The sequence below is a fragment of the Bubalus bubalis genome, chromosome 12, assembly GCF_019923935.1.
Source record: "Bubalus bubalis isolate 160015118507 breed Murrah chromosome 12, NDDB_SH_1, whole genome shotgun sequence".
NCBI classification, from domain to species: Eukaryota; Metazoa; Chordata; class Mammalia; order Artiodactyla; family Bovidae; genus Bubalus; species Bubalus bubalis.
Window position 1 is genome coordinate 54,552,070 of NC_059168.1, and position 24,553 is coordinate 54,576,622.

Genomic DNA, 24,553 nt, shown 5'->3' on the forward strand with positions numbered 1-24,553 from the left:
TTATTTATTGCATATTAATATTTTTAACTTTTGTAGCATTCATTTCACATTCTTCCTTTCCTCTTCTTCCTCCCCTTGTCACTCCAATCCCGCTCCTTCTTCAGCTGTTCTTTCTTTAAAGTTGAAAGTGGCAGAACTTCCAAGGCAAACCTTGGAAAGACTTTGGGTTCTGCAATGGCTAACTTGGAATTGAAGCCAAATCTTGGAATCTGTAGGTGGAATGTGAGGGGTGATGGGGTATTTGCCCCATATTTGGGGACAGAGCCAGAAAGATTTCCATAATATTATAAGCATGACTCTATTTTCAGCTTCTTTAGTCTAATGTCACCTCAAGACACTGGGGCTACAGTAGGAAGTTGAAGGGTTTCAGTCAAACAGTACAATTTTGCATTTATAAAGCAACTCGTACAGATGTCTCTAACACAGAGAATATACCTAGGACCTGAACTTACACTCCTACTACTGTCCCAAGAGTCTTTACCAAGAGTCCAAACATCTCTTTTAGGGAGGGGAGACTAATTTTTACAATGTTCATAATGTGGCCAGCTAATTCGGGTTTAGGTGGGTGAGTAGAGATGGGAAAGAAAAGGGAACTGTGTCTAAATCTCCATTTGGAAGCTTTAATTCTACTTCTTCAAATCAAAGCTGGTCTTTAGCACTTGGACTGTCCCTTCTATTGCTCTTGTTTCAGCCTCTGCTTACTGTTGAGGAAAATTAGCAGATACATTTCAGAATCTGTTTAGAATTGTGTAATAGAGAGAGGAGAGATTACTGAAAACCTGTGTCCTTTACAAAGGATGGAGTCACCAGAAGATAAAAGAAAGATCCAGGAAAATCACAGGAGCCTGGTTTGTTGAAATTCCCAGGAGCCATTTATGGAGATTAAACCTACTGATACAAATTCTAGTTTCGAGCCTCTCTTGACTTACCTCCACCAGCTTGTTGGCGTGCTCACGGAAAACTTGGGCATATTCCTTCACTTCCTTCTCATTCCCACTTTTTGCAGCCTCAATGAGAACTAGCAAAGGAACGTTGGTTTCCAAGAAAGAATCTGATATGTGATCCATCACTGCTTTCCGAAGCTACAGTTAAAAAAAAAAAAAAAAAGAATTAAGGGACAGAGGAACTATTTGACTCCATTACTCTTTAAGTCATATGAATTAAATCACTTCCTAGGAATAGTTTTTCTAAAACCCCTTTTCTCATGGTTCACAGACATAATGTTGCAACTCTCTTTTTAATCTTCCTGGCACTTATCATATCAAAGGAAGGCAAAGAGATATGACCAAGAATGATTCTGAATTATCTGTATTATATGTCAACTTAGAAGTTACACACATGACTTGTAGCTCAATACATTATAGACTGTCCTTACCAAAGTTCTGCTCACATCCTTCATTGGCCAAGTGTCTCCCTTCAGGTTTTGAGTCCTGATTCAGCTCAAGAACTCAGGCTTTTTAGAAAAAGAAGAAATGTAGGCATCAATCAACAGGTGGGGAGAACTTTAGATGATGAACTAGGCCTTGAAGCGACCCGAAAATCTTATCTCTCTGCTGTCTCCAGTCCTTTCTACATCCATTGTTTGTATTTGATGGAGCGAGAAATATGAAACACCTAACAATTTAAAAAATGTATCTGCCAGGTGCTATGATGACATAGTTGGTGTGCTCCAGAAAGAAGTACTGACAATTATTCTTCAAGGTAATTTAGAATGCTGCTGCTGCTAAGTCACTTCAGTCATGTCCGACACTGTGCAACCCCATAGACGGCAGCCCAACAGGCTCCCCCGTCCCCAGGATTCTCCAGGCAAGAACACTGGAGTGGGTTGCCATTTCCTTCTCCAATGCATGAAAGTGAAAAGTGAAAATGAAGTTGCTCAGTCATGTCCGACTCTTTGCGACCCCACAGACTGCAGCCTACCAGGCTCCTCCATCCATGGGATTTTCCAGGTAAGAGTACTGGAGTGGGGTGCCATTGCCTTCTCCAAATTTAGAATAAACATATCCAAATTTCTAATAATGCATAATTACACATAATTCCCACATTGTTTAAATGAGAAGTGGGACAATCACATTAAAATGAAACGGAACTGTACTGAACAATTACCTTAGTGCTGCTTTGTTCATAATTGTCAGAATGTATGCAAGGAGAAAACACCCCAAATACAAATAAACAGAAGAGAAGATGATAAACAGTGTGTATATTTTCCAAACAAATATTCCTATTCAGGGGTATTCAGGCAAATCTTTTGATAGTATGATACATACACATTTATCATTGGTCAGAAGAAGGGAAATGTACAAATCTCAGTTCCTTTTTGCACTAATTACCAAAGGGTATCCCTGTGTGTATGTGTAGTTTAGTTTAACTCTGGATTGAGTTGGACATTGTACCATATAAAACATAACAAGATTTGTAGAAAATTAACATTAATTAGTTACTCATTAGCAAGGTGTGTTAAATTTCTGCTTGGGAATAATACTTTTATTGGTGAGCTCGTATATTCTGGGCATATGTGATGTGCCAGACAACTTAGATCAACCAAGATTTTTTTATGTTATATCACTTAATCCCCATGACAATACTATGAGATAGGGACTATTCTTATACCACCAGTTTTTCAGATGAAGAAAATGAGACTCGGAAAAGTTAAATAACCTGCCTGCCCTCATAAGGTGGCAAGGAGCAGAGCCCTCTAATAAAGTCTGAAGGGGACAGTGCAGAGGACACTTGAAGCTGACCTGGCTTGGCTCTCCTCCAGGACAGAAACCCTCATGAAGGAGAAGCTATTGAATGTAATCAAAGTTGAACTGGCTGGGGACAACAGAGATAAAAGAAAGGGAAGATCTAGATAAAGTGGGGGCAATGGTCAGAACTAAGCTATCTCACCAATCAAGACACTGTTTGATTTTTACATCTTAGGAAAATTTTATTTTTGCAAAATATATATAACATAAAAGTTTTTCACTTTAAGTGTATAATTTAGTGGCATTAATTGCATTCAAAATGTTGTAAAGCCATCACCAACATACACTTCCAAAATATTTCCTTCACCCCAGAGACTCTATAAACATTAGGCAAGAATTTTCCGTGGTCCCCTTCTCCCAGCCCTAATAAATCTACTTTATGTCTCTATGAATTTGTCTATGCTAGATCATTCATACAAGTGAAATCAAACAATATTTGTCATTTTGTGTCTAACCTACTGTATTTTAAAGTATTACATAAAATAAGAGAAGTGAATGCTCTGTGAAGCTAGAAGAATTATCTGCTCTTCTAGACTTTTTCCAAGCCTTCAGGAAGATTGAGTTCTCATTAAGTATGAGCAACTTGAAATAAGCAAGGTCAAAATTCACATAAAACTATTATAAGAAAAACATATCATCTCTACACAAACTGAAAGCATCCCAGAAAGATATGCCTGTAAAACAAATTAAAACTGTAATCTACTATTTCAAACACATTAAAATGCACTAAAAATGATGCAAGATATGAAAGAACATAAATTAGAAGAAGAAGAAATTCAAGGATGAAGTCATGAAACTTAGAAAAGAATTATAAGTAAAAGAAAAATCATTTGAAAAAGACTAAATAAGAATGAATAAACACAGTAGCAAATGCCTCAAAAGAAATAGAGATAAGAAGGAAAAAATTTTTTAAACACAAAATAAAATTTTTTAAAAGAGATTTTAAAAATTTGAGAAAAGGTAACTAATACTGAAGATAAGCAAAGAAATTTCAATATATGGCTACCAGAGGTCCCTAAAGAGGAAAATCAAAGCAAGAAAATGGAAAGAATATTAAGTACAGTAATTCATGAATATTTTCCTGAAGATATATATAATTTTAAAGTGCTATTATATAAATATAATTACTTATATAATTATTTATTTAATATAATTATTAAAATATATCATATAGAAATTATATTTTATATATAGACATATATTTTATATAGAAATATATATTATGCACATAATATATAAACAATTTTCTAAAAAAGCATTTCATGCACTTGAGAAAGGAAACCTATACTATCAACCAAGAAAATTGGATTCTAAAGAAAAAAGGGGTAAATCCTTATGTATTTAGACAAAGAAAGGAAAGGAAATTATTTATAGATGATCACTAGACTTTTCAACAGCAAAGTTTTATGCCAGAAGAAAATAAAATATTACATTTAAGACCCTCAAGGAAATAAAATGTGAGCTAAGAATTTTATAGCCAGCAGAACTGACTTTCAAGGATTTAAACCACAGACAAAATTTGATCAACATGCAAGAACTCAGAAAGTATCATTTTTATGAGACAGAGAATCTGTTAAAGGATGAACTTTACCTGGCAAAAGAACTAGAAAAACATCAACTAATAACTCAAAAAGCATAACGTAAGTACTGGCAGTGAACATTCAGTATATTCTTATTTATAAAACTAAGAACATAGCATAGTCAAATGGGAGAGTATAATATAAAATGGATTTAAGCTCTGACACTGAAGATGTAAACATGAAAAGAAAAAGGGAATAGGATCTTTTGTAAAAAGATCTTAACTATTTTATGTGATTTTAATTATAATGGTAGCATGAATATTGTTATTCTAACACTACTGTGTTTAAAGGTAGGCTCAGTGGTAAAGAATCTGCCTGCCAGTGCTGGAGCCACAGGAGATGAGGGTTCGATCCCTGTGTCAGGAAGATCCCCTGGAGGAGGAAATGGCAACCCACTCCAATAGTCCTGGTGGGATAATTTCATGGACAGAGAAGCCTGGTGGGCTATAGGCCATAGGGTCACAAGGGGTCAGACATGACTGAGTGAGCATGCACACAGAGCAAACAGTTATGAAATTTTACTTCTCATCTCCTGTGTCCTTGCTAACCGGAAGTGTTAGTGTGGAAGAAAGACAATGTAATATAAAAGAGACTCTTTTTAAAAGAGAGATTATGGAAAAACCCTATTATTCTAGACCTGAAGTAGAAATACCAATATGAACAAATGAGATTTTTAAGTAAACACACACACATATACTTTCCAGTTCCGTCCAACAATGGCCAGTCCAGTAATAATGAACATTTTTGAAATACAATTTTACCTTAAAACAAACTAAAGCTTCTTGGGGAAATGGTTGATTCCAAGTTCTTTGAGGCTAGAAATATATAAATAAGCCTGAAATATCTTATGCATATGTGCTAAGTCAATTCAGTTGCATCTGATTCTGTGAGATTCTATGGACTGCAGCAGGTCAGGTCCCTTCTATCCAAAGGATTCTTCATGCAAGAATACTGGAGTGGGTTGCTGTGCCCTCCTGCCCACTGCCCTCCTGCCAGGGGATCTTCCTGGCCTAGGGATTGAACTCATATCTCTTACATCTAACCTGCATTGGCAGGTGAGTTCTTTAGCGCCACCTAGGAAGCCCACATTTTATTATACTGGATCAGTCAGTCAGTTCAGTCACTCAGTCGTGTTCAACTCTTTGCAACTCCATGGACTGAAGCGTGCCAGGCTTCCCTGTCCATCATCAACTCCTGGAGCTTGCTCAAACTCATGTCCATTGAGTTGGCAATGCCATCCAACCATCTCATCCTCTGTTGTCCCCTTCTCCTCCTGCTTTCAATCTTTTGCAGCATCAGGGTCTTTTCCAATGAATCAGTTCTTCACTTCAGATGGTCAAAGTATTGGAGCTTCAGCTTCATCATCAGTCCTTCCAATGAATATTCAGGACTGATTTCCTTTAGGATTGACTGCTTAGATCTCCTGCAGTCCAAGGGACTGTCAAGAATCCTCTCCAACACCTCAGTGCAGAAGCATCAATTCTTCAGCACTCAGCTTTCTTTACAGTCCAATAGCAAAGGGTTATTAAAGATCTCTGTGTCTGTGTGTGCTCAGTAGTGTCTAGCTCTGTGACCCCATGGACTGTAGCCCACCAGGCTCCTCTGTCCATGGAATTTCCCAGGCAAGAACATTGGAATGGGTTGTCATTTCCTACTCCAGGGGATCTACTCAGGGATGGAACCTGTATCTCTTGTGTCTCCTGCATTGGTAGGCAGATTCTTTACCAACTGTGCCACTTAGGAAGCCCATCAGAGACTACTAGACAATTTAGACAATTTAAACTTCTCAAACAATAAAAATTCCAGTGGCCTGAAACCCATAAAATAACTTTAAATTAATGTATAAGGACTAAAAAATAATAATGATGAATTGGTCACCTTAAAAGGACAACAAGGAACCAATTTCACTTATCTCGGGAAAATCGAGAATATGTCTTGCCTTTCCTATGTGAACTGAAATTCTTTGTAATAAAAGAAATATCTGACTCTAAATTTAGTCCACTTAATAAATTGAAAACAAAATGATAGAATATCACCATTTTCCAACCAATAATGAATTAAAATGTCTTCATTCTAGATAATGAACAACAGTGTTTGAAAAATCACTAAAAAATACAGCTGTTTAAGAATTGTGAATCACTATATTGTACATCTGTAAATTATATAATATTGTTTATCAACTATACTTCAATTTTAAAAAGAAAGAAAGAATCATGTACTATGTGCCTTCTGATGAAATAGCACAATCCCAACCATAGTGATGTCAAAGGGATCAAACCTGAATATGGTGGAGGCTCTGGATCCCCTTGGTGATTTGCAGAAAGTACAGAAGACAGAACAACATACGGGACATATGGCACCACACATGTGTATTCAGCAAAATGCAAAAACTTACAATACTACCCATCGTGTTCTCCAACAGATGGAGTATAAACAAAAGAAAGGGAATGAAGTGGATGTAATAGATTAATAGACTAAAAGATAAATCCCAAAATGTGGGCAAAACCAAATGATGTCATCTGAAGATGCACATCAGGATGATAAAACCACAAAAACACACAAGGAAGTGAGCACTCTAAAGTCAGAATAATGATTACTTTTGGATTACATAAGAGGGCTTCTAGGGAGGCTGGCAAAGTTCCATTTCTTGACCTGGGTAGTGGTTACAAGACTGTTTGCATAATACTTATTATGTGTGGATTCCTACACCCATGCTTTATATTTTAAAATTTCAAAAATGAAATATTTCTCATATGCTTTTCCATTTTTATCTGGATAAAATACAGACATGACACCAGGATGACCTGGGAAGCCATGAGTTTAAGATGGTGGACAATCCCCCCTCCCCCCAGTCAACCCACAGCTTAGTGCATGGAGGAATGCTGCCCAGGGTAACCTCACCCAGGGTAACAATATTAGTCCAGTATTGTTACATGATTAAGAATGCAATTCTATCTTACTGGACCTGTTGCCCATTTTGAAGTTTATTAGTTATAACAGTTGGTCTGCTATAACTTAACTAAAACACATTGAAATAGATCTTTTTTTCCCCCTGTCAATTCTATCTTCTTTCAGATTCCCTTTTCTTCCCTTGATCCTTCTTACTTAAAAGATGGACCACAGGCCAGTATCATCTATCACTGCCATTTCCTGGGAATTTGTTAGAAAAGCAAGCCCTGGCCACATTCCAGACCTCCATTTCAATCAGAATGTGCACTTTAATAAAAAGTCTAAGTGATTCCTATGCACAATACAGTTTGAGGAGCTCTGCCTTAGAAGACCTGTTGTATCAGTTAAGTTCTTAGTTGCAAGCATTAGAGACTAATTCTGGAAGATTTAAGCAGAAAAGCTCTCCTATTAGTTGAAAGAAGGAAAAGAACTCAGAATGTTAACACTGTGTTTTTCTGTCATTAGCCTCTGATTCAAAGTCTTAGGCAAATGCACCTGATTTTTATCCAGGCAAAATACAGACCCAAACTCTGGGTCATGTGTCAACATTTAGTTGCAAGGATGAAGGAGGAGGTTTTTTGAGGAATGTTTTGTAAAATCAAGTGTTCTTACCATTTTAGCTTCTTATATCAAAATTCATATAATGAGGAATTCCCCCAAGATAAGAAAGGAACTCAGATGCTTAATCAAAACCAAAAAAATGGCCAATAAAGAATAGGTCTGATAAAGCAATGATTCAAGTACTCAAGCATGGGTGGAAGGTTGAAACAATAAAAACATTTATAGAAAAAAATTAAAGGTGAAGGGCTGTTTATAAGAAACAAGATCAGAAACTATGAACTGGGTGGGACAGGAATGGCGAACATGCTCCCTCGTTTCCTTTCTATGCCTACGTCAGACACAACTAATCAATCACGGCATTCTTTTATCCTGGGCTCAAATACTCTTTCATAACCCTTCTCAGGTCAGTGTTCCAGGTAACTACTGTCAATAAATCCTATTTCTCCTGCAGAAGGAAAGCTTTCTTTGTTGAACCTTACGTTTAATTTAAGAGTTTTTGCACATCAACCTTTAGGTGGAATGGTTTCTGTGCATCAGAGCAATCCAGGGCCATCTCGATTTTAAGAAATAAATATTAACACCCAAATCTAGGCTGCCCTGATGATATTTAACAAATGGCTGGCTGTTTTAAGATGTCTTGCCATTTAGACAGATGTTTAGAAAAATCTTGTTAAGAATAATAGTATTAATTTCTTCACTACAATGATGTAAGAGGGTGATTTTTAAATGGGTTCAAAACTTTGAACCTTAAGTCTTCCCTAGGATACAGCTGCTCTGGGCTCTTCACAATCACTGACATATTTTACCATATTTCCTTAAGCTTTGCGGTGTAATTGTTATTAAAAATGAAAAATCAAAGCAACAAAGTGTCTGGGCCGGGAGCCATCTAGCCTCGGGGCTTGACAAAAATTGAGCCTCATTAAGTCAGGCAAATTTTAGCCAGTCTGAAGGTCAATTAAGGTAATCAGTCAGTGCAGTAATCTACCCAAAGCCACTTTAATAAGCTAAGGTGCCACCGGTGCACAGTCCAACAGTAATGGCAGCACCGCTCACAGTTTGGGCTGCGGGTGGGGACAGATACGGCGGGAGTAGGACGTATTTATGAAGCTTGTGTGAGAGCACTTAGAGAATAATCACTGTTTCTACTTTGTTTTTCTGTTTTAATGAGCAATACACAAAATCCTTTGGTCATTCTATTCATTATCCGGATGGCACTGACTATCTTCTATGAAGCAAAATCATTTTAATTAGGGTGCTAGCTTCTTTCTTTAGGAAAACCAATTATTTCTTTAAAGAAGAAAAAAAGAAGAGTTCATCAGGCTTCATGCTTCTCTCCATACACCCCTCTTCCCAATTCAGGCCCTACTGGATCAATTCAAAGCACAACTGTCACTGTTAGAAACACCAAAGCATGGCTCCAAACAGCAAACATGTGATGGTTTAGTTTAGCCAGATAAACAGTCCTTGCCCTCTAGATTTTTTCTCTAAGAGTACTTATGCAGTCAAGATAAAAGCTGATAAATATCTTGCTGATGAAGTAAGAAGCACTGAGTAGATAATTGCAGTAGAATTGTTATAGGAATGACTCCATTCTCCACTGCCTCTCAAACCCATTGCCATGTAACTCTGTATTGTCTGCCTTCTCTGGCTCTGCGCTGGGCCATGTGGCATACTTAAGGTCAATGGATATTGGCCATCATGGTGCATGCAGGGGTGGGCTTGCTTGGTCAAGTGGACTTGCTTGGTTTGGTTCTCTGACAATTTCATGAGAAGGATATGCCCAGGCTAGAATGCTTGTTCCAGGAGGAAGGAGACAAACACATGGAATAGAACTAGGTCCCCTCAGTCATCTCCATCAACACTGTCTTGGGTCAGTCAAGAGCAAGTGAACCCATACACGTGAGAGGACTTGACCAAGGTGACCACTCCAGACTAGAGATAAGCAAATGCTATTATTGCATGCTGCTTAAATGTTATACTGTACTACTGTGACAATAGATAACTGATAATATACACATTTAACTAGAATAAGTTTTTGTGGTCACTAAACCATATTTTCAGGAAAACACCATCAAAATAAATTTCTGATCAATCAATTGATGGATTGACACTATTTCAATTCAGTTCTTTGGCCAAAAGCATTGGATTAACAGTAGTCTGCTATATGTGGACCACTATAAATCCTGGGCTATGTTTAAAAATAACACAGCTGCAATTATTTACTTGTATAGATTTAACCTGTATGCAGGTCAGGAAGCAACAGTTAAAACTGGACATGGAACAACAGACTGGTTCCAAATAGGAAACGGAGTACGTCAAGGCTGTATATTCTCACCCTGCTTATTTAACTTATATGCAGAGTACATCATGAGAAACACTGGGCTGGAAGAAACACAAGCTGAAATAAAGATTGCCGGGAGAAATATCAAGAACCTCAGATATGCAGATGACACCACCCTTATGGCAGAAAGTGAAGAAGAACTAAACTGTCTCTTGATGAAGGTGAAAGAGGTAAGTGAAAAAGTTGGCTTAAAGCTCAACATTCAGAAAACTAAGATCATGGCATCTGGTCCCATCACTTCATGGCAAATGGGGCAACAGTGGAAACAGTGGCTGACTTTATTTTTCTGGGCTCCAAAATCACTGAAGATGGTGATTGCAGCCATGAAATTAAAAGACGCTTACTCCTTGGAAGGAAAGTTATAACCAACCTAGACAGCACATTAAAAAGCAGAGACATTACTTTGTCAACAAAGGTCGGTCTAGTCAAGGCTATGGTTTTTCCAGTGGTCATGTATGGATATGAGAGTTGGACTATAAAGAAAGCTGAGCACCGAAGACTTGATGCTTTTGAACTGTGGTGTTGGAGAAGACTCTTGAGAGTCCCTTGGACTGCAAGGAGATCTAACCAGTCCATCCTAAAGGAGATCAGTCTTGGGTGTTCATTGGAGGGACTGATGTTGAAGCTGAAACTCCAATACTTTGGCTACCTGATGCGAAGAGCTGACTCATTTGATAAGACCCTGATGCTGGGAAAGATTGAGGGCAGGAGGAGGAGGGGACGACAGAGGAAGAGATGGTTGGATGGCATCACTGACTCAATGGACATGGGTTTGGGTGGACTCCAGGAGTTGGTGATGGACAGGGAGGCCTGGTGTGCTGCGGTTCATGGGGTGGCAGAATTGGACATGACTGAGCGACTGAACTGAACTGATAGATTTAACAAACTCTAGTTCGAAATAGGGGGCTTCCCTGATGGCTCAGTGGTAAAGAATCTGCCTGCAATGCAGGAGACTCAAGAGATGCGGGTTTGATCCCTGAGTTGGGAAGATTCCCTGGAGGAGGAAATGGCAACCTGCTCCAGTATTCTTGCCTGAAAAATCCCATGGAAAGAGGATCTTGGCAGCTTACAGTCCATGGGGTTGCAGTTTTGGACATGACTGAGCAACTGAGAACTTGAGCATTTAGCTCAAAATTGTACTGACAAGTCATGGGGACTAGGACAGGGAAGGCTTGGTCAGGGATCACCCTGAAGAATAGCAGTAGGTGTTTGGCTCCTTCTGCTGGCTCCTTGTTTTGCCCCAGTGCACATGACTGTACTAAAATACCCATCTCCCTCCACAATAGGCAGGGACAATTGCTTCCATGGGGAGAGAGAGAGTGAAATATTGCCTTAGGATGCCAGGCTGTGCTGGATCATCATGGATCTCCAGATGGTCTCAGTCCAGCAGCTTTCCTTGGTGGTGGTAAAACTGTGAGCAGAACATGGAGCCCATAAGCGCTGGAGGCAATATAAGGAAGTATAGGAGAGGCTGGCAGAATGGAGGGCATATGCAGAAGGCAGAGTTGCAGTGACAGGGCATGAAGAAAAGTGGCAAAAAGGAGAGCAGGAAAGAACTGGGGGAAACTAGTATTTTATATTAACAGACTTTATTTAATGCTATTTTGTGTCAGGCACTGTTCTAAATGCTTTCAATAATATTTATTTCTCTGAATAGAGCTGGGTACATTTTCTCCATTTTATAGGTGAGGAAACTGAGGCAAATGAATGTTACTTGTCCACATTCACATGGATGATAAGTGGCAGTGGCAGAATTTGAACCCAAGCTGGCCCCAGAGTTCATGCGCTAAACTACTAATATATGTAACCTCTCATATGACTGAACTCCACCAGCTCTGCAGACAATATCGAGCAAAAGCAACGTGTGTGTGTGTGTGTGTGTGTATAATTCTGGAAAAACACATGGTCCAGATTTCTAGATGATGAGTAAAGTGCATAAAGAATTCTGAAAGCTTCCTCCAAGATCATTAGAACAAAAAGAAGAAAACCCCAGTAGAGAGGGTGGGAAAACAGACCCAGGAGCAGATGAACACCCCTAGAGGGAATCAGTTGTCCCTCCAGAGGCAGAACTGATGCAGAGTCTTAATGAATTTCCATTCCAGTAGCTGAAAGGAGCCTGATGGATACTCACTAGAGACTCTCTGATTTTCAGAGGCTTTAGGAGTCTGTGAAGAAAAAAAAAAAAAAAAATGGAGGACTCATGGGTCAAGATATGTCTACTGCAAAACCTGTCAATGGGTCATACTTGCCTTTATGTAACTATCTTATAAATTGCTGGCCAAAGTGTTTCAAAACAGTAGATTTTCAGATTCTTAACGAAGACTCGTAGCAATGGAAGTGTGGAAGTGATAGTTCTTCCAGAAAGGATCAAATCTACTTTCCATGCTTTTAGATGATAATTACAGCATGTATGAAAATCTATTAGCCTGGTGATGACACAGGTTACAAGGGATCTGCCTTATCATAGAGACATCTCTGAAAGGTGCAGATGAAGTTTAGGACTGTGACAACCTAGCATTCTAGGGATTTTTTTTTAATCATTTTTGAGAATTTTAGGATTAAATCATATTCATCCTAAATACATAGTCCATGAGCATAGGCATATCCAAAACTGAGAGCCCGAGTCCCAAGCAGACAGGGCCAGGGACACCTTGAACTTGGTATCATCCAGCAAGTACAGGGACTCATAAATACTGCCTTCATTAGCTCATGAGTCCTGTGACTTGTGTCTCTGATGAATAGGGGCACATTCTTTGACCCCTCTAGTAAACAAGCAATGTAATTCCTCTGTAAATTGACTATTAGAATAGTTTAAATGCCCTTGCCTACAAGCTGAAAGACATAGTTAACACTTTTTACATAAGCTAGAAGACCAAAATTTAGCTATCAATCAACTAGGGCATAAAGGAATGACTTGACAAAATCATTCGTTAAGTCTGACAGGAGTCAAGAACACAAGGCTTTCTTCCAACTGTTTAAATGTATGTGTGACAAGGGAATATTAATGGCCTAAGACAAGACATTTAAAGGTATTAGCTCAGCACTACCAGTCTATTTTACCCAATTAGGGCTATTAATCAATGTAAATAAGTACATTTTCTTCAGCAAACCAAAGGAAAACAGTTGATGTATCATAATTGTTCTTACAGTTCACTTTCATGAGAGGGCAGAGTGATAAAAAGGTAGAGTTTAATTCACAAAACTCAAGAAGAAGAATAAACTGTTAAAATGACCAAAATGGTCTGCCTATAGGACGGGCCATAAGGAATGCATGATGCATACTGCGTCACTTTCAAATAGATATAGCAAAAATATTTTGCACAAAGTTTAAAAGTCTGCAACCATTTGATGAATATGAAAGTTTTCTGAAGAAGATGGTTCAAGAAAAAATGGCTCTCCCAGCCAACAAGAATCACAGAACCTCAAACTTGGATGAGACTTTAAAGGTTGTAAGCCCAATTTTAATCTAACCAATGAAACATCTCTGCAAATCTTTTTAATGGATAGACATTCATTCTTTCTCTAATTTCAGTTTTATTGAGACAAAATTGTGTTTGAAATAAAATTGTAAGATATTTAAAGTGTATGTCATGGTGATTTGATATACATATACACTCTGAAAAGATTCCTCCCATCTCACTAATTAATATATCCATCACCTAGCATACTTCTTTTCTGGTCAGAATTTTAAGTTCTACTGTCTTAGAAAATATCAGTTTCACAACAATGCTATCAACTGTAGTCACTTTGTTTTACATGAGACCCTCAGACCTTATTCCTCTCATAGCTTAAAATTTGTACCCATTTACCAACCTCCCCTCATTCCCTCATTCTTGCTACCACTTTTCTATTCACCATATTTATAAATATGACTTTTTTCTTTAATATTCCACATATAAGTGATATCATGAAGTATTTGTCTTTCTCTGTTTGGCTTATGTCACTTAACATAATGCTCTTAAGGCTCATCCATGTTGTCACAAATGGCAGAATTTCCTTCTTTCTTGTGGCTAAATAATATTACATTATGTGCATGTATTATATATATATATATAGTTTGTGCATATGGTAAGTTGCTTCAGTCATGTCTGACTCTTTGAGACCCTATGAACCATAGCCCGCCAGGCTCCTCTGTCCATGGGATTCTCCAGGCAAGAATATTGGAGTGGGTTGCTGTGTCTTTCTCCAGAGGATCTTCCTGACCCAGGGATCAAACCTGCATCTCTTACATCTCTGGTGTTGGAGTTACCACTAGTGCCACCTGGGAAGCCATATCTATATCTATCTATCTATATCTATCTATCTATATCTATCTATCTATATCTATCTATCTATCTATATATATATATATATATATATATGTTACATATTCTTTATTTATTCATCCGTGATGGACACTTAGTTTGTTTCCATGTTTTGACTATTTTCAATAATGTTGCACTGCTGCTGCTGCTGCTAAGTCGCTTCAGTCGTGTCCGACTCTGTGCGACCCCATAGACGGCAGCCCACCAGGCTCCACCATCCCCAGGATTCTCCAGGCAAGAACACTGGAGTGGGTTGCCATTTCCTTCTCCAATGCATGAAAGGGAAAAGTGAAAGTGAAGCCTCTCAGTCCTGTCCTACTCTGAGCGACCCCATGGACCGCAGCCTACCAGGCTCCCCTGTCCCTGGGATTCTCCAGGCAAGAACACTGGAGTGGGTTGCCATTGCCTTCTCCGAGGAAACACCATAAACAAGCCCAAATTTGTTAATTCTCTTGGATTATGTTAGTAGACTTCTTTTTCTCCTTAGAAAGGTCCTCCTAGGACTTCTCCACCTCTCTGTTCAAACAGACATACTTTCAAATATCCAGTTTGTTAGCCCAGAAGATTTGACATTTCAAAAGCATGGAATTTTAGGTAGCATAGGTGAAGGTGAAAAAGATATTTGGAGAATAAACACCTTGGTCAGAACCCTAAACCCACACTAAAAAACAGATTGATTCTTCTGTGTATTCTGAAGGCCTACTCAGTTTCTGCCTGCTTATTGCCCTTAATATTAATCCTGTGCATGTTCATTTTTATAGCTTGCAGAGAACTTCCCTAGACATTATTTCATTTGACTTTCTTTATAATGTCACAGTAAGGGTGAAAGATGTAGTTTGCAGGGCCAGTATGATTTTCTTTGTTGCATAAATGAGGAAAGGGATGGTTCACTGGTTACGTATAGAAAACGCCAGAGTCAGGTCTTCTGGTTCCAAGATTAGTGCTATTTTACTTAAGGTCCAAGTGTTTATGAATCTGGCTGTTCAAATTCACAAATCACAATTGGATAAAGATGATCTTTTATTCCATCCTTTACTCCCACACCGAGTCAGCCACTTATCCCCAGCATTGTATCCTCTCAGGCACTGTTTACCACAAAAGATCTGTTTAGACACCTGAATATTTCATTCTGAGTACCACTGATTAACTGGCATTGAATGGGCATAAACTGTTTGAATCCAATCTAAGAGAGTCAAAAGTTATGTCAGGATTTCCTTGGTGGTCCAGTGGTTAAGAATTCACCTGACAATGCAGGGGACAGGGGTTTGATCCCCAGGAAGATCTCACCTGCCACAGGTCAACTAAGCCCGTGTGCCACAACTACCGAGCCTGCACTTTAGAGCCTGAGAACTGCGACTACTGAAACCCACGTGCCTTAGAGCCTGTAAAAAGAGAAACCACTGCAATTAGGAGACCTTGTCCGCAGCTAGAGAGTGATCCCTACTCATTGCAAGTAGAGAAAGCGCATGCACAGCAGTGAAGACCCAGCACAGACAAAAAATAAATAAATAGAGTTATATCAGATAAGTTAACTCTAGCAAGGACGCTTAGGAAGCTTATGAAATATTTCTCAAAGAAAGATTTGACACTACCACTCGCCCATGTAGCTGCACTGGAGAAAGAAATGGCAGCTCAGTCCAATATTCTGTCCTGGGAAATCTCATGGACAGAGGAGCCTAGACGGGCTAGAGTCCACGGGGTCACAGAATGGGACACAACTTAGCAACTAACCAACAACAAACAACAACCACAACTGCGTTGTCAGTTGGGAGAGATAATCATTGACTGAATGGTTTGAGAGCATGTGAGCAGTAGAAGCTTATTTTAAAATGTATGAAGAACTAGATGCAGAGGAGAACAACTCTCTAAAATCATCTTTCTGGTGGAGTCAGTTCTACACACCTGCCACAGTGTGGCAGGATTTGTATCAGACAGAGTCATCTGGCCCCATACTTCCATATTTCTGGCCATTCCACATTACATCACAAGTCTTCTGGGTCTCAGAAGAATCCCCATTGTAAAAAGGAGAGACTCTGGAAGGACCCCATTGAAAACTTATCAGTTTGTACTCTGGGTATCAGATGAGTGACGCTTCACTTGAGCAGAATGGGAAACTTGGGGAGATAAGATGCTGCTGGATTAGGGAAGATGGATGATGGGCACTTACTGTTGGTACAGATGTCACTTGTAAATGAACTTCTAAAGCTTATGACCATTTTTGGTCATTAAAGAGCCCATTGCATTTTCTAAAACAGAAACCCTTTCCCCATGCTCCCCAGCTCTATTCCAATTGTAGATAACTGCGTACCTCTGAACTAACCTCTCTGCCCCAAGTTCTGCCACCATATGCTATACTTTTTCACTCCCTGTCTGTAACTATTGCACAGTGGTACATTTCCAACAGCTGCTGAATTTTCCTCGAGGGGATTCATTTCAGACAGAGGCCTAATGATGACTCCACATTTCTAAGTCTGTGGAGATCCCATAATATGACTGGTGCTATTACTGTTTAGGGAAATGCAGGTGACAGTCAGATTTCAGATCCTTCAGTTTTATAGAAGACCTGGACTTTTACATGGTATTTATTTCATTTCAAGTAGATCCTTACTTCTAGAGCATGGGCTTCTCTACTTTTCCTATAAAAGGCCAGACAGTACATGATGTAGTTTTTGCAGCCAGTTGGTCTCTGCCACAACGACTCAACTCTGCCATCATAGAACAAAAACTAACAGTACAACTTATTTTCAAAACAGGCACAAGGGCAGATGTAGGCCACAGATTTGCAGGCACCTGATTTATATAGTTTCATCTGTGGAATTTAAGTCTTACAACCCTATCACCCTGTCCATGTCACTCTGTTGCTTTACTACTTCAAATCCCAGGCTATTTCAAGTTCCTTTCACCCACTCTTTACTTAGAACCTAGCATCTTCAGTATGCAGCAGTTATCTGCATAAGAAGAAAATTGAGAAGACTAGAGATGACCTCAAGAGGCCTCAAGGGTCCAGTCTGACTGCTTTACTTGACCAAGATGATGTTTATTCTCTTTGCCTCACACCCTATTAGAAAACACAGTTTATCTCAGTGGTACCTAAGCAATTCCTTTTCTAGTAGAAGCTTCAAGGCAGAGAAAAAAGAGGAATGGTTAGACATAAAAGCAGAAGCTGTTGACTTTTCCTAAAACTTCTGTGGACTAGAAGGGTATCTGGTTGGGTTGCCCAGCCTGCTCAATATAGGTGTTCTGACCTAGACTGGACTCCAAGTCCTGATTATTTCCTCCTAATTTGGCAAAAAAATATTGAGAGTCCTTCCACAGACTGGACAAATACACAGAGAATGCACCTAAAGAGCACGAGGCAAGCTTGTTGCTATGGTAATATACAGACACAATGAAAGTCACAAGGGATCTACTTTCTTTTATTCTGGCATCTATGGATATAGCCTCAGGGCAACACTGATCTAAGCCTTCAGATTTCAAAGGAGGAGCTGAGGGAAATCTGCTCAGTCAGGCATGGTTAGTGCTGCCTTCTTCCTGCCCCTGTGACTCTGAGCCCTCCCTTGCCCACGGTCAGTGTCCGGACCACCCAGCTCGCTGTAACCAGAGGTGCTCTTCAACTTCTCTGTCACCCTCTTCATGTAGCTGCAACTCCGATTGCAGCTATTTAAAAACAGCTTGATCTTCACTGAAATTGAAGGAATCAAATAAAGATATAGAAGTCCTGCCCTTAAGAGTTAACAGGATTGATGCACTCCTGAAAAAAAACAAAAAACTGATATGAGAGAAGAGGGGGCTGAGATTGGTTATCCACCAAACTTCTGACAAGCACTTATGGTTGGATCAGATGGAAAATCCCCTCCTGTCACCAAAGTCCTCAGGACAAATGGTTCTTCTCCAATCCTGGAACACTGGGGCAAAAATTCATCCATCTCTTTCTTACTGAATATACCAGGCAAGTTGGCTAGTCTCTCTGTCTGCATTTAATCAGCCATCCCCCACTCCAGCTAAGATAAAAGTCCTTTAATTTTCCCTCTTATGATTAATTAGGAAAGTAATTATCAAAATCTCTTTCATGGTTCAGTGTCTTGCATGGGGTTGGCCACAGATATGGGTGGTTTAAAGAAGAAAAAAATCAGGGATGTTAAACAGGAAGGCTATTATTTTTATTATTATTGAGGATCTCAAGACATTATGAATTGATATTTACATTATAGCCTTCCCAGTAATGGAATTTTAATAAAAGTTATAAAATAAGTCCAAAGTGTATCAACTTGAACAACTGTAGTCATTAAAAGGACAGGCTTCAGAATTAGCTCACTTGGATTCACTAACTTGCCAGCTTTATATTGGTAAGAAATGTAAGCTCACTGTCAGAATTTCAAAATGCTACTCTGTAAAAATAAAATCTTTTTGATAATGACAGATTTTAGAATCAAATTATAACACATCAAACAGAGAATGGACACTAGCTAAAGAAATGTCAAACAGTATCTGTGGGTTCAACTTTGCTTTCTTGACCTTCATATACACCCAGGTAGAAATAGGAGCAATGGATCAGATGGCTACTTCAGCTCTCAATGATAGGATAGCAGCAGCTGCCCAGTTTCTAAGCCTAACCACTTCTAGCACTCAGAGCTACAGAAAGGCAAGCCAAGTGACTGTGAAGCCACAAATTCATGTGTAATGATAGTCACTAATTTGTAGGTTTTTGGAACTCTATTTAAATAGAATTCTTTACTAAAGCTCCCCCCACCTTTACAGCATACACATTATGTGTTTTTTAATTTTTAATTTAGATTTATTTGCTTGTCTACAGCAGGTCTTAGTTGCAGCGCATGGAAACTTCTTCAGTCTTCATTGCAACATGCAGGATCCTTTCATTTTGGCATGCAAACTCTTAGATGTGGCATGTGGGATCTAGTTCCTTAAACAAGGGTAGAATCTGGGCCACCTGCATTGGGAGCATGAAGTCTTAGCCACTGAACCATCAGGGAAGTCTTTTACTGAAATTTTTATTTGGGCCTTAAGCTAGACAAAGTAGAAAAAAATAAGTTTTGGAGCACAAACCCAACAATTTGATAATTACAAAATCACTGATCTTAATTCAATTTGCTAGCTACTAAAATTGCCCAGTAATTGTACCAGATGCTGGGTAAAGGGATAATCTCCCATTTCTAAAGCAGAGGCTGCTATTGCAGGGGGTCTTAGGATGCTGAAAGAAGAAATTCTGCCCTGAGAAAAGATCTCAGAGGTCCCTTCTACTTTATGAGTAGAGTTTATGAGTCTATGACCCCCACTGAATCCATCTTTTTTTCTTCAAAGAGAAAAGCTGGTTGAGAAATAAGCCCAGAAGACACTATTGCTTTTCTCTCCTGTCATTCCTTTCCCCCTCCTCCTACCCTCCTTTGATTCTGGGGGTAACTATAAATCTTTATACACATATAATCACCATTCAACTTTTAAAATAATCATTTAAAGAGACTGTATCCTTCTTTCTGAAGTTAAAGATGGGTGTGATTTCTCTTCCTCTCATTGGGGTACATTCTTTGTTCAGATGATTAAATTTCTGAGCTGTTTTTCTGTACATGAAGGAAATTTTCCATGCTTCAGTCTGACAAAAATACCTGTTTTGGGTACAGTTTCCTGAAATGTGGCACCATATGTGCATCAGTAAACATTATGTGTAGAGTAAATTAAGCTGAGTCTTATAATTAGGCAGTAAGGAAATTACTGTAGACCTGAAAAAGTAAATCAGCAGTATTAAAATGCTCTCCATTTTCTCTGAAGCACTTCAGAGTGTCATTAAAAAAAAAACAAAAAACGTCGTGTCACGGTGATAAACATCGAAAAAAAAATGCATTTGGAGCAAGGCAACCTAAAAGACACCACAATTCAAATAAGTCTTCAGATCTGGAGTCCAGGGTGCCATCTCATCGTAAAATTTAAAAGTCAGCCCTTTTGCCACTAACATAGGAAAAAAAAGAAAACCACCTGACTTTGAGACTTTGGGAGGAAACTTTCTCATACAGCAGGTGCAGTAAAGACATTAAGAGCTAGAAGCTCTGGAGCAGAGCCAAGACTAAGGAGAGTCACCCATCATAAACAAAATAGCAACACTGTAAATAAAAACAAGATCAGTATTGCTGGTTTTCTCTTTTGCTTCAGGTTTCAGTAAAGCTCAGCACTGCCCTATTACTGATTCTGTGTTAATTTACAATGTTGGTAAGTTACTCATCATGAATTTTTTTGCATTAATTTCGATTTTCTAAAATACTGCATAAAAAATATTATTTATCTTGATTACTTAGTTTTTTGGTTCTTCCTGAAATTATGTGCTGTAGGCTACTACTGCCTCATTCCTCTCCCCCTCCTCCTGGCCCTGCCCCAGAAAGCACAGATCTTGCCAAGCCCTTCAACACAGCACAGTGAACAATCAGACCATCCATTTCTAATCCTGGCCTACGGGAAGAAGAGGCTCAAGTATGTATTCTCCCTCCCTCAAAACAGGTATTGTATCTATGAAGTGCTGATGACTAGAAGATGCCAAATGGAGACAGGTTGCAGGGCTTCACGAATCTTCACGCAAATCTTCCAAAGAATGATGGTGAGACATAAAAGTTCCCCCCACCAGAAACAAAAGCAGTGGAATTCAAACTTGCCAGAACATCACAATTATCTGGAAAGCTTATTGCAATATAGCTTTTAACTTGCCCCTGCTACATGAAATTAGAATCTCAAGATGAAGCCATATATGGGTTTCTCTCACTATCCGAAAGTACAGATGCTCATGAAACCTTTTGCAAGATGACATGCTTTAGACTGAAGAAGCAATCACCTTATGAGGTATCTTACCAATGGATGCCCAAAACACATCAGGATAAAAGCACAAATGCTCACAAACACAGTTCAAAACGTTGGTGGCTGGATGCTGAGATGTTGAGTGTAGTTTCCAGGGAAGGAGCTTGGTGGTGCTACTCTTGCCGCTTCCAGTGCCCACTGCCTGTGTAAAAGTTGGCTGTAAAATGCTGGACAGATCTTTACATTCACCTTTCTTTGTAAGAGCAAAAATCCTCCAAATTCCTTTCAGCTAGCAAAAACAGAAACTAATGTAGGTTTTTCATAAAAGGCATAAACAGACTTTCGAAAAACAGGAGATACCTGGTATCTGCATTTTGGTAGGTTCTTAAGCTGAACTTTTCTAAAGTCAGCCCAGCAATAGGAAACATCTGGGTTAAAGCATAGAAACTCTCTCTTAAAATGGAGAAAGCTATTATCACAGTAAAAATGGACTTTTTAAGTTAACAAATCTTGCTCTTCTAACAAAAGAACCAAAGATATGAGAGTTTAGAACAGAGGAAAATTGATGATTGGGATACTTCTAGGCTGGCTGGATACAGATTCTCCATCCTTTCATCACTTGTGCGGTGGCAACTTACTTTATTTTGGGCACTAAGATATGCCTTGAGGAAACAAAGAATATTAGGTCATGGGCATAGGCAAAAATAAACAAACAACTTAAATATACAGCAAAAAGTGTCATAATAAAGGTATTTGAAATGCTTTAGGAGCCTACTGGATAAACCCTGTTTATAAGAATTGAATAAAGTTGTGATGATCAGGTGACATTTAAGCTAAGCCTTGTAGGAAAAATTGCAAATTTTCCTAAAAGGAAAAAAAAAAAAGAGGGAGGGAGGGCATTTGGAAAAATTGTGAGTTTTCCTGGAAAAAGAAGATAAATGAAGGAAAGGGGCATTCTAAGCAGAAGTAACATCAAGTGCAAAGCAATGAAGATGTGGGAAGACTGGCCTAAAAGACTGCTGGAGCTACACTGAGCTGAAGGCAGGGAGCCTGGGGTCAACTCACTGATTGTGAGGCTGTGACGATCGTTTTTTGAAAAGCAACTAAGCAGTGCCAATGGTAATGGAGAAGGAGTGCACTCAAAACACAGTTAGTGGGGATCTAGGGAAAGATAATGGAAGAAATTGGACAAGGCAAGAAACTTCTTGAAAAGTTGATCATAGTGGGGAGCACACAGGTATATAGGGTGGAGGAAGGGTAAGGATTTAATTTTAACATACTCTGGAAATTTCATTCAGAAAAGAAGGAAGACGAAGATTGGTTAAGAACATACAAAGTAAATGGATGAATATTACAACCAACATCACCTTCATGAAGTTGAGCAGGACCCTGTTGGGGCTCTTGGGCTCAGAAATCTTTCTGTGTCCTCTGTTTCTTGTTTAGGCTTCAGCCTCTAAGACTTTCCCTGAGTTCCAATGGCAAGTTCAGTTCAGTTCAGTTCAGTTCAGTTCAGTCACTCAGTTGTGTCCAACTCTTTGTGACCCCATGGGCTGCAGCACTTCAGGCCTCCCTGTCCATCACCAACTCCCAGAGCGTACTCAAACTCATGTCCATAGAGTCAGTGATGCCACCCAACCATCTCATCCTCTGCTGTCCCCTTCTCTTCCTGCCTTCAATCTTGCCCAGCATCAGGGTCTTTTCCAATGAGCCAGTTCTTCGCATCAGGAGACCAAAATATTGGAGTTTCAGCTTTAGCATCAGTCCTTCCAAAGAACACCCAGGACTGATCTCCTTTAGGATGGACTGGTTGGATCTTCTTGCAGTCCAAGGGACTCTCAAGAGTCTTCTTCAACACCACAGTTCAAAAGCATCAATTCTTTGGCACTCAGCTTTCTTTATGGTCCAACTCTCACATCCATACATGACTACTGGAAAAACCATAGCTTTGACTAGATGGACCTTTTTTGGCAAAGTAATGTCTGCTTTTTAATATGCTGTCTAGGTTGGTCATAGCTGTTCTTCCAAGGAGCAAATGTCTTTTAATTTCATGGCTGCAGTTACCATCTGTAGTGATTTTGGAGCCCTAAAAAATAAAAAGTTTGTCACTGTTTCCATTGTTTCCCCATCTATTTGCCATGAAGTGATGGAACTGGATGCTATGACCTTGGTTTTCTCAATGTTGAGTTTTAAGCCAACTTTTCCACTCTCCTCTTTCACTTTCATCAAGAAGCTCTTTAGTTCTTTGCTTTCTGCCATAAGGGTGGTGTCATCTGCATATCTGAGGTTATTGATATTTCTCCTGGCAATCTTGATTTCAGCTTGTGCTTCATCAAGCCCAGCATTTCTCATGATGTACTCTGCATATAAGTTAAATAAGCAGGGTGACTGTATACAGCCTTGACCTACTCCTTTCCCGATTTGAAACCAGTCTGTTGTCCCATGTCCAGTTCTAACTGTTGCTTCTTGAGCTGCATAGAGATTTCCCAGGAGGCAGGTCAGGTGGTCTGGTATTCCCATCTCTTTAATAATTTTCCAGTTTGTTGTGATCCACACAGTCAAAGGCTTTGGAGTAGTCAATATAGCAGAAGTAGATGTTTTTCTGGAACTCTCTTGTTTTTTTTCATCGAAAAAGCAAGAGAGTGTTTTTTTGTTTTTTTTTTTTGGATGGCAAGTTCAAACTGCTGCTAATAAGGGAAGGGATGAGAATGCAAACAAGGGAGGAACAATCAAAAAACAATAGTGTAGCCTTGGGGCAGGATCCTGGTTCCACCTCAAGGGATATACATAACAGTATCTTTGAGCTCTTCTGCAGAAGTAAGTGAAAGTGGAGTTGCTCAGTCCTGTCCCCTACTCTTGGCGACCCCATGGACTGTAGCCTATCAGGGTCCTCTGTCCATGGGATTCTCCAGGCAAGAATACTGGAGTGGGTTGCCATTTCCTTCTCCAGGGGATCTTCCCAACCCAGGGATTGAACCTGGGTCTCCTGCATTGCAGGTGGGCGCTTTATCGTCTGAGCCATCAGGGAAGCCCCCCAGTAAATAGAAGATGTTATTAACTACTTGATGAGCATTCTTCATTCCAGAGAGAAGGCCATAATTTGATAACCTTCAGAACCACAGAAGCTCATCAGGAGACCATCTGAGGCCAAATTAAAGAAATGCAGGCCCTGCACACACCTTGATCCTTATCAGCAGCCCTGACCTTGAACTATTGCTATAAAGTGAAAGTGAAAGTGAAGTTGCTCAGTTGTGTCTGACTCTTTTCAACCCCATAGAC

General features: G+C 39.3%; 1 protein-coding gene across 5 annotated transcripts in view; it reads right to left on the reverse strand.

The window, feature by feature from the left end:
* The window catches only part of CTNNA2 (catenin alpha 2), a 1,366,752-nt gene that overhangs the window by 269,975 nt on the left and 1,072,224 nt on the right, over nt 1–24,553 (reverse strand). For all 5 annotated transcript variants that reach the window (XM_044926020.2, XM_044926019.2, XM_044926018.2 and 2 more), the window contains exon 9: nt 930–1,082. In XM_044926020.2, coding sequence (XP_044781955.1) covers nt 930–1,082 — 153 coding nt within the window. The remainder of the gene's footprint in view (nt 1–929; nt 1,083–24,553) is intronic.